The 10744-nt window shown below is 42.1% G+C and overlaps 1 protein-coding gene across 1 annotated transcript; it reads right to left on the bottom strand.

The window, feature by feature from the left end:
• Positions 1 to 3010: 3010 nt before the first annotated feature.
• Positions 3011 to 10658, bottom strand: DENND10 (DENN domain containing 10). Its single transcript, XM_072340737.1, has 9 exons — positions 10593 to 10658; positions 10190 to 10386; positions 9424 to 9503; positions 8922 to 9070; positions 8631 to 8742; positions 8168 to 8268; positions 6800 to 6907; positions 6123 to 6217; positions 3011 to 5386 (listed from the first exon to the last, which is right to left on the bottom strand). Exons 1-9 carry the CDS (start codon positions 10636 to 10638, stop codon positions 5210 to 5212), a joined length of 1065 nt encoding a protein of 354 aa, XP_072196838.1. The 5' UTR covers positions 10639 to 10658; the 3' UTR covers positions 3011 to 5209.
• Positions 10659 to 10744: the final 86 nt, after the last annotated feature.

The raw sequence follows: 10744 nt of genomic DNA, 5'->3' as shown, positions 1-10744 counted from the left end.
CTTGACTACTGTTGCTGTAGCTCTTGACACATTGCAGTCAAGGAATGCAATTGTAAAGGCATTACTAGCAGGAGTCCCTTGGGGAAAGCCAAGCTGGTTCTTCACAGAAAGCTTTTTACATTTCATTTGTGTTTTTTCCACTGAAACCCAGGAGAATTCCTGTAACTTCACAGCAAACAATGAGGAGTCTCCATTTCTCCAGGTTGGCTGCTGATCCAAGCAAAAAGTGTCTTTTGAGATGTAGTGTAAAGATTATTAGCTTGATGATCTGTGCAGCAATAGCAGATGTCAGCTCTCTTTGCTAACAACACTGGATGTAAAAACAGGTGGAATGTATGTCCAGAAGGACATGTGAAACATAATAAGTTTGGCAGAGGGGTAATCTACCTTTACTGCTGGGCTGTAAGCTGACCACTGACCCTTGGAGTAGAATTCAAGGATAGCTGCAGATAGACTCATGGAAACCTCAGTTCTGTTCTTATCTATAAAGCAAATAAAGTCTCAGCAATTAAAGTGGGCAATGAGTTATCAGGCCAAACACCACCAGCAGCAGCCAAAAGAAGATGCAGGAAGAAAAAATCACGTTGGGTTCAGCATTCCCAAGCTGGGAAGGCACTAAGGGAAAGGCTTGTCCTGTTCCTTTTCCCTGCATACCACCTCCTGGCCACTCTGGGATGTTGTGCAGAGGCTTAGGAGGAACAGGCTTACAGTCCAGCCTGCCTCCCACAAGGAATGATGTGTTGGTCTCCTTCAAAAGCTTTAACTAGTGCAGCTACTGTGCTACAGTTAAATTCTCTAAAAGCCCTTTTCTCTATTAATCCTATTTCAGTAAGAGTGAAAACAAACCCCAGGGGAGTCCAATACTGTTGGTAAGCATTAATTGATACTACAATGATAACTCACACCTCCCCTCATTTAAAAACCAAACATCATCGTAAGACTGGCTAAAGCAAACACCATGGGATCAAAGCAAAACAATCCACAATAAATCAAAACCTACCAATCTGAAGGTAACACATTCATCAACTGAGTTGTCATAGTAACTAAACAAGCTATATAAGCTCTGGCACCCCACTTTGAAGCAAATTAATGTCATTACATCTCTGTGAGTGAGGTTTATGTTTGTTATTACAGCTGCCCATTATCAAACTGTACCAGCTTCTTACTGAATGCTCAAGTTGCAGTTTGCTGTGTTAAACACAACCCCGTTGCAGTTGCTCGATACATCTTGTCTTTCCCTCATTCTCAGAAATGTTTCTATTTCCCTAATCAGAGTTTCCTGGAAGATAAAGGCAAGCACTTGACATCTAGGTTGGCAGCCTGGATGATTCAGCTGCTTCCCAAATCAAGGTAGAGAAAAGTACGTTGCTGCCAATGCCCTGGCTTCCTTGATCCTGAAACAAAAACATGATGAGACTGGAAGTAGAACCAGCTGGAGCAGATACCTGGTAGTTTGAAGGGGTATGTGAGGGGGCCAAGATGGGACAAGCAGCAGTGTATTATGTTTGAGGGACTGAAGAACTGAGTTGTTGCCCACAGGACCTTCACCTTTGTAACCTGGAATAGGTCAACACCACACCAGCACAAGACAGGTCTGTCTCCTGCTTTCAGCACTGGCTGCCATCTTAAGTGGCAAAATATTAGTAGTGGAACCAGTTTAAGGTGTGGTAAACTACAGTAGATGGAAGCTTTCAGCTTCAAGGAAAAGCTGTCTCAGTGCAATATGCTGACTGCTCCCCAACTAGTCATCCTGAAATTGAGGAAACTATAATGAAGCTTCAGTGTCATATAAAAGTAGCTTCAAATAAATAAATAAGGAGTCAGCCACTCCTGTGTTTGGAAATACTGAGATCAAAGCATTTCCTCTGCTGGAGCTGGTGTCCCTGTGGTGATCCTACAAGCCTGTAACACTGCCATACTGCTTTTCCCTGCAGACCATAGTGGAGTAAGGAGGGAATTAGGTAAGGAGGGAATCCTGTGCTGCTCCGTAGCTGCTTTCCTGCCAGCAACACCACATGCTGTGCAGTGCAGCTCAGGAAAGCACTGTGGTCCCATCTTTGGAGTCTCCCCAGAGATTCTACAGACATCCTGTGCTGCTCCTCCCCAGGTTACTCAGCATCACATTGCTCTTGTTCAGAGCATCCCCCTCCAGTATTTGCCTACAAAAGAAATAGGGAAACCGGTTTATCCCAGCAACCCAAACCACGAGGATGACAGCATTAGAAATGACACACATTTTGCCTTGAAGGACTAACTTAATTAACAAAACTGCAACCAGAAGGATTGGTTGCTAATCCTGCTTCCCTTTGTAAGCTTTTGGCTTTGTTCACCATCTACCTTTGTTTTTGCAAGCGTAGTGGAGATCTGGTGAGATTTTACAGCACAGAAACCACAAAGGCAATCAGTAAGGCAGGGAGTACCTTTTTTCCCCCCTCAGGAAGGAACTGTACTGCAATTGCCAAGTGCTGCCTTTGGGAGGAGCATCTCCCAGCAAGTCAACAGGAAGCATCAGTCATGGTTTCACACCAATCCAAGAACAGAAAGGCAGTAAGATGAGAAGGTCTGAACAAAAACTTCACTTTGCACAGTCTTTGCTTCTAGGAGGAGGAAGTAAAGCTGTCAGCTGACTCTTCCCAACTGACACCAGCACACCCAGAGTCTCAGCTGCTGTGCATCCTATGGAGGGGGAAGAGCAGAATAAACCAGAACTTCTCCCTGACCTTCCAGACTGATGTGTTTTACTCTAATAAGCTCCTGGGAGGATACAATTATTAAGCAGACCAAAGCAGATGAGGCCTGTCCCCTCACAGTGCTGAAGCTGAGGGAGAAAAGCACTTATTTTTTCAGTTTAAACAAGACAATCAACAGAGGATGATGAAACTGCTTGCACTTGGAGCAGCAGTGCATTCTCCACCCAAGCAGCTGCCTCATTTCCAACCCCAGCATTGCACAACCAAGAGCTACAGCTTGTGACTACTCAGGAATAAACGCACATAAATTAAAGGCCAGGCTGGTCGGGATTTTTGTTTTTAATAGGCATAAGCATGCTATGAGTCCAGTTCGTTAAGTGCAAAGTCATCATTCATTTGTGTCACACAAATGTTAGGATACAGGATCTAAAACTGAGGTCTTCCTGCTTTTAAAAGAAAGCAGAAAAAAAAGCATTAAGCATTTACTTTGTGTCTGAGCTTCTTGGCTTTTTGTGGTTGTCCATAACCCCAGAACCACCTTAATGAGGACACCTCCAGGGCTTTCTGTTAAAAAGAAACCGAATTTCTCTGCAGTTTCAATGTGGCATTGCAGTATCTGACAAGAGTTCAGGTTTTTCTCATCAGACTTTAAAGCAGATCCTGAGAATTTTCAGCCTAATTTTACAGTTGTGCTGTTCTAATTGTTACAGAAGCCCTGGAATAGAAAGAGCAGGAATGAAGAACAACTAAAAGGAGAAGAATAAACAAAACCAAACCCATCACACCACCTTAATGGCCTAATGGGGAAAAAGCTGCAGAGCACTTAGAGGTAAATGAAGGCAACTTGTTCTCATATAAAACAAAAGACACCGCTCTCCTGGGTAGGGAATTCAAACCACAGAGTAAGTATTTAAAGTACAATTTTATACCCCTGAAAATAGGGGATTATTCTGTAGCACTTCCATTTACTGATTATAATAGGCAGCCACTTTAAAATGTAGATGCCACATTCCTTACCCACACTAAAACAGCTCTTCTTAATGTAGTATGATACGTAGCAAAAGGCCAACCCTTTTCCAAACCAATATTGCTTGCACATAGTGATGACCTCAAACGATTGCAGAACAGCAAACATCCAATTATTTAACAACATAAATATCGATTACTAAATCTTTAATCGTAAGTATAAAATCTCTAGGTAAAACCACATGCTACAGCCCATCTGTACAAAGGCTAGGGGAAAAAAAAGGTTAGTTTGTTATAACAAAGTGCTACTGCAGAATTTACTTATTTTTGTGGATGTTTCTGGAGGAAGACGGGTTGCTTGGCTCAGAGCATTCCCCTACACAGAATCTCAGTTCTTCTCAGAACCTTACAAAGCAGTTTATTTCAGGCTGCTCCGTGGAAAAACAACAAACAAAACTTGTGGGTAAGAGCTATGCAACCAAACAAGTAGGCACATCATCTTCTATAAACTGTGTTCTAATTTTCATCATTATTTCCATCTTCCATCTACTTTTAGCCCACACTGAGCACCATCAGGCAGTACCCATGCTGCAGCTCAGGCATTTGAGATGGGTGCTCCAACTGGTTGGGGCTGTTTGACCATTTCATGCCCATTTGACTTTAATTAATGGGATTTTCTGACAAATGGATTAGGAAGTAACAGCCAGATATCTTCCCAGCTGAGAGTCCCAACAGCTTCTTAAATGACTTCAGCTGTAAAGCAGCACTTGTCTGTGGCCTCCTAGGAAACCCCAGTAAGTAATAGTAATCTTGTCCTCTTTTCTCTCCACCAGAGGCATGAGATGGAGTGAAAGGAGGAAAACTTGTAAGGCAAGAGTCCAAAAGAGGTGCTTGACTCCCACGTGAGCTTTAAAATACCTCTTCCTTTATATAATAAGGCGACCACATCAGATTTTCCCAGACATCCTTTTTCTATATCTAGACACTTTCAAGTAGAAAGAAGAGAACTTGTCCATTTATTTGCCATTTCCAGGTATCAGGTAGTCCAGAGCAAGAGCAGTATCTGACAACCTGACATACCTGGAAAGCCCAGAATGAGCACTCAGAACAACTCCATGTTCAGCACAGCCCTGTGCAGGGACTGGCACATCCAAAATGCATCAGCTTTACAGCACATACGCTGCACCCTGTGTTCCAGACACAAGTCAGAGCTGTCTATCGTTGGGGACATGCAAGACAAATGGCTGCTACAACAACACCTGGCACAGCCTGGATGCATGAACCCACACTACGTGTATATAAACCCAGGTTGTAACATGAAATGCAAGAACCAGACGTACAAAGTTATAGTTGGGGAAAGATGACACCAGGAACGTTATCAAATATACCTCTGTATGTTCCAGGTCAAGCTCCAGTATTCTGCATTACATCAAGGTAAATATGGCATTTACTCTTACACTTTTAATTTTTCCATACAAAAAAAATCAGGTATTCCTGTTCATACTTCCATGACAGCTTTTGGAGTTGGTCCATTGTACTGAAGTGCACCAGGATCAGATTTTAAGCATTTGTTCAGCAGCTGCTAAATGAAAAAGAAAATTCTCCGTAGCTGGTGGAAATCGCTTTTGTTTCAGAGCTTCAGAGTTCAGGGTGGGTTTTTCATTGCCATCAGAAACTTCAGTAAGCGAGGCTAAAGTAGACAAGATTTCTTTTGTCTTCAGGGAAATATCCTTAAACAGAAAATGAAATAAAATCAAGCAACCATAAGTAAGGGACCAGGTATTATATGTTTTTAACAGTTATTATTAAAAAATCATAAGGAATAAAGAAAGAAATGAGATAAATAGATGACTTTATAATAAAGGTCCCATTTATTCCATTGCAAATTTGCAGCAGCTCTTCTCTGGTGCAATACTGAAGAAAGGAGCAGCTGATGGAACACAGCCACTCCACAGATTCCCCTCCCCGGCCAAACTGAGCTCTCTTGACTAAGCTGCCCAGTTCTGAAATGGGCAGTAATCCACTAAATAGAGGAAGAAGCAAAAACAAAAAAGCAAACAAAAATACCCTTAAATAAATAGACGAGGCTTTTATAGCTGAGAAACCATACAACAGCAGAAGTCATTCAGAGGTATTGATAGTACAATTGATAACGTATTGAGCAAAATACACACTCTGAAGGATAACACTGCAAGGTTAACTTTACTGGGAGCCTTAGACTCAATAACATTTCTCAAGTTTCTTCAGCAACGTGGTTACCCAAGAGACAACATAAATCAAACAGGTTTTCCTTAGGACTATATGGAGAATAAAAACGTTCATTTGGAAGAAAGTAAAGGATACAAGACTCTACGTGAGCCCAATTCCCAGTAAACATCTTCTCTGCTGCTTCCCCCACCCTTGTCAGATTTTAACTAATAGAAGCAATTTAAGTGAATTCCTTAAAAAAATAATAAACATATTAACCTTAATGACTTGGCTGTCTGATTTATCTGGATCTTCTGCAGACTGAACAATTAGCTGCCCAATTTCTTTGTGAAGTTTTCCCATTGTCATTGCCTCTGAACAAGAAAAAGAACACATTCATGTAAAAAAGACAATTCTTGGACTATCTAGAAACATATCCAAACAGCAAAGCAAAACAAGGAGTTTCTTCATCCTCGCCATATGAAATCTGTCTGTAAAGGCAGTAACACGAAATGGCGCAGCCACGCTGCCACATCTTAACTGTCCATCTCTAAGGCAGCCTTAAGCAGATACCAAGGAATAGCAAGACGACCAGCACATATAGGCTTTCCCTTCAAATAGTTTCTAATCAATAAGTATTTCAGGCAGTGTTTTTCTAAAGATTCATGTGATATCTCTGCACTCAGTAATCCTCAGCTGAACATCTCTCCTATGCAATTACTAATCATAAGTGTTTTCAAATCTCAGTTATACATTTGTTGGACATGAAAGCATGTCGTTCCAAATTCCAAATTCCTCCAGTATTCCAAGGCCTCCAGAAAACAGAAAGACAGGATTTTCTCTATTACATTTTCAGAGTCAGAGTGGCACAAGTATCAAGACCGCTTGATGTTCAGTAGTTACTATCAACTCCAAGATAAACAGACCTCAGATCCAAAACATTAAGAGCAACCAACCTTTTACTGCAGGAGAAATGGTGATCTCACTGTCTGCCAAATTCACATACACATCGTAGAGGTCTGGTCTGCTGCTCACTTCAGGATCTGTGAATCCAGCAATGTAACCTGGAGAGCAGAGTTTTGTTATCATTTTAGCCTTGCTTAATAATTAAAAACAACTCCAAGACACAGTGGAAACTCCTGGTACTGCATGTAATACAGAAAGGTTATCAATACGAAACATTAAACTCCTACTTTACTACGTATTTTTTTATTTGCAAGTGAAAAACACCCCAACTTTTTTAAAAGAATATCCACTTGAGCCCCTTTTCACCAAGTCACTGTTAGATTACAACTGTGGAGTGAAAACAGAAGGACTTCTTGTTCATTGCATGCCAGCTGAGCAAGCTTGGAACAACTTTTCTCTATGAAAGGCAGTCAGCTGAAACAAGTGCTCTTAGTAATGCAGAAGAAATACCCAAGGTGAGTGGTTTTCTTGTTCATTGTGCTGTATAGAGAAGCCTTGTATCTGTCACAGTCTGTGTCGTGTTAACCTTTGCATAAGCAAAGGATCCCTTCCTGCAGAATAAAAACCTGGAAATCCAGACTTAGGAACTGAAAAGAAGAAAAACCTAAAAATGAAGTTACCAGCTGCATAAGTCTGAAAACAAACAGCTTATCTAAAGTGAACTGCTTCTGTGCAACAGTGGGGCTTTTTAATCCCTCTGATCAGAATGTCAGAATATCCTCAAAGCTTCTGTTCATCTGCATTAGGAATAGGCTGATGGGATACATCCAGAAGCACCAAATTAACCAGTTATTTTCAAACATACTTATTTAATTACTTGTTTTTTTTTCTTTCTTTCTTTTTTTCCTGAAGAAAATTACATGGTTTACCTTGTGTATGGTTTAAATAATACAAGGATAGCATACAGTTAGAATAATACAAATATAGTTGGGAATAGATAGCCAGAGAGTATCTAAGGAAAAGGACTCACCAACTCTGAGGCCTTCAGTCAGGAAGGGTGCCTGCTGATACCAAGGCTCACCAAAAGAACTCCACAAAGGAATCGATCTCCAGAAAGAGATGCTACCTTAGTGATGGTCAGCCTTTAAATGGGATCTAGGAGAGGTGGAGTCAAGCTCCACCCCTTCCGGGAGCACAGCTGAATTACCTTCACCTGTGCTCCCCCAGCTGACTCATTGCTTGCCTCAGATGGCTAATCAGAGGTTCAGTCTGTGATCAACAGTTTCCCTTACATCTTGAAACAACAGCATTAGCAGTAAAATATCCACTTTTGCCCCAAAGAGCACTGGTGTAAGATACTGCAGCAACAAAGAATGAAATCAGGTTTTGTTTGTGTTTGATTAATAAATCGTTACTACCTGTGCAGGCTTTTAAGGCTTCCACTTCCTCTTCATTTAGATGTACATATGAATGAAGAATTGACCAGTCCTGCCGATGCCACACTAAAGCAGGCAAAGTCCTATGGAAAGGAGATCACTGGTTGACACACAGTAGACTGTGCTGCACTGAAGTTTCACAACATGAAATGCACCTCATAAGGCAGAACTAACATGACTAGGTCTTATTAAGTACATGTATACGCTAACTACACAGGCTTCTGCTGTCAGTGCAAGCATAACTTATCATTCATTACACAATTAAATTTCTTTGTCTTAACTAAGCACAATGGCTAAGGCCCTGTGAGGGACTTAAGGGGATTTCAATAAATATATTTAGTCGTACACTGATTTCTCTCCCCATATTCAGGCACTCTCAATGAAAATTCAAGATTTGTTTGACTTCTAGGAATAGGTGGGAGGGACTGACAAAGTCATGATGTACCTGGTAAATTCCTGGATGGCTTCTATTCTAGGATGGTATACCACAATTCTCTTCTTTAACATCAGAGCTGTATATAAGATAACTGTTTCCATTCCAAACTGAGATACTATATCTAAAAGAGAATGAGAAAACATTTTATAGAAAATATACATATGCTGATGATTTCATTTGTTTAAAGAAGCTCAAGAACAACAATACGGATAACATTAAACACTATTTACTCAAAGAGCACATTAATTGGATTGTAATTTACATTGGACAAAAGAAATCAGAGTTCTGGTGTTAGTTAACCTTTAATGGAACCAGCAAGATAAGCCTTCCGAGCATCAAAGTCTTTGCTGAGGAAGGATCCATTTTCTTCACTTTGGCAGATCCCCTTCGTAAGGACCGCAATGTAACTCTCCATCATCTTCACAGGACTTCCATACTTCAAGTAGATTCTGTGCGGACAGAAAGAAGCTGGGTGTTTGACTGTAACCAGTACCAGCAGCCACAGGAATAAAATGACAGTATAACAAAGAGAATCTATTTGGCAAGAATTCTTATTTCGGTCACTTGGTTGAGGTTCTAGAAAAGAATCCAGGCCTGAAGCTTCTAACACCTATTGCGTGAGCTCAAGATAAGCTCAAATCAAGCATAAATCCAGAGTTTATATAAGCTGATTCAGTTTGTAGGACTGAATTTCCAACAGATTGCAACCGAGTGTTAATGCAACATAATGACACTTGGATCTTTTGCCTTGGTAAGATCAAAACACATATGTAGCATCAGTAAAGACAGGTTTTATACAGACCTACAGAGTATCCGAGTGAAAGCTGCATATTTCTCTGGGTTGAAGTCTTTGGCTGTCAGAACAATGGAGAAGTGGGTCACCTGGGCAAGGCACACACATAGGAAAAAAACAGAGCTTATTTAACAACCCCATAAGAGCAGTGATTGTTACACACTGACCACTTTGCAGTACTCAGACAAGACGCTTTAACACAAAGGAAACAAGTTACTAACTGCAGAGAAGGCTGAGCTAATGGATTTCTGACCATCTAGTGTGATCTAATATATATATTATCACTCAATTAATACATATTGCTTTCTTTTAAATAGCATCTCCTACCGTCTTTGAGACAGAACCGGGTACGTTTTTATACTGTTAAGCTTCATAGCTGATAGGAGCTTGGAGTGAGGAAAGGCAAGTAACATCCTGCTGTAACCTTCGGTGCGTGTTCAAAGTTACCACCTTGTTCTGCTACTTAACAATGTAGGATGAAATACAGAAAGGGAAGAAACTTATCAGACAACTTAATGATCTTTGCAACAGGCAGATGAAGGAGCAAATTCAGCCTGCTGGTCTTTAATGAAGTGGGAAGGAAAGTACCTGAACAACATTAATCTAAGTCCCTAAGAACAAGATTTTGGACAATTAGAAAGAATGTTTGTAAAACTTTCTTTTGATTAAGCAAAAAAACCGGCACATAAGGGCAGTGCGCTGCTTACAGTTAGACAGCAGAGGAAGCTCTGCACAACTCTTCCTCACGCTGAGGAGCCCGCAGGCCCGGCCTCACCTTTTTCAAGGCTGGGGAGTCTTGAACTTCCACGGTGGTGATGTAGAACCACGTCCTCTTGTACTGGCCGAACACAAAGGTGTGAAGCAGTTTGCTCTCATCCGTAAGGCAGCATTTCCGCAGCAACAGAGTCCTCAGCTCGGCCGTCACGGACGGATAACACCAAACCCACAAAGCATCGCCGTTGGTGTCTTTTTCTACAGCGGAAAGACGGGCACCGTGAGAACGCCAAGCAACAGCAGCGAGGAAGCGAGATCACGGCTCAACCGCAGCCGCTTTCCTGGATTAAACCCCATCCTACACGCCGCGCAGCATCACTCTCGCTGCAGGTCGCTCTGCGTTCCCCATGTCCGAGCTCGCCCCGCCGCAGCCCTGCCCTCACCGCCCCCCGGCCGTCCCTTACCGATCAGCCCCACGCCCAGCAGCAGCTGCGTTTCCAGCTCTGCCATCTTCCGGCCCCGCTCCCCGCCCCGCCGCCTTCCGCCCGCTCCGCCCCGCCCCGCCGGGCCGCCATTTGCTGGCGGGGCCTTTCCCGGCCGCCGAGCCGCATCCCTG

This window comes from Excalfactoria chinensis, chromosome 6 (assembly GCF_039878825.1).
Source record: "Excalfactoria chinensis isolate bCotChi1 chromosome 6, bCotChi1.hap2, whole genome shotgun sequence".
NCBI classification, from domain to species: Eukaryota; Metazoa; Chordata; class Aves; order Galliformes; family Phasianidae; genus Excalfactoria; species Excalfactoria chinensis.
This window is presented reverse-complemented; position numbering and strand designations above follow the sequence as displayed.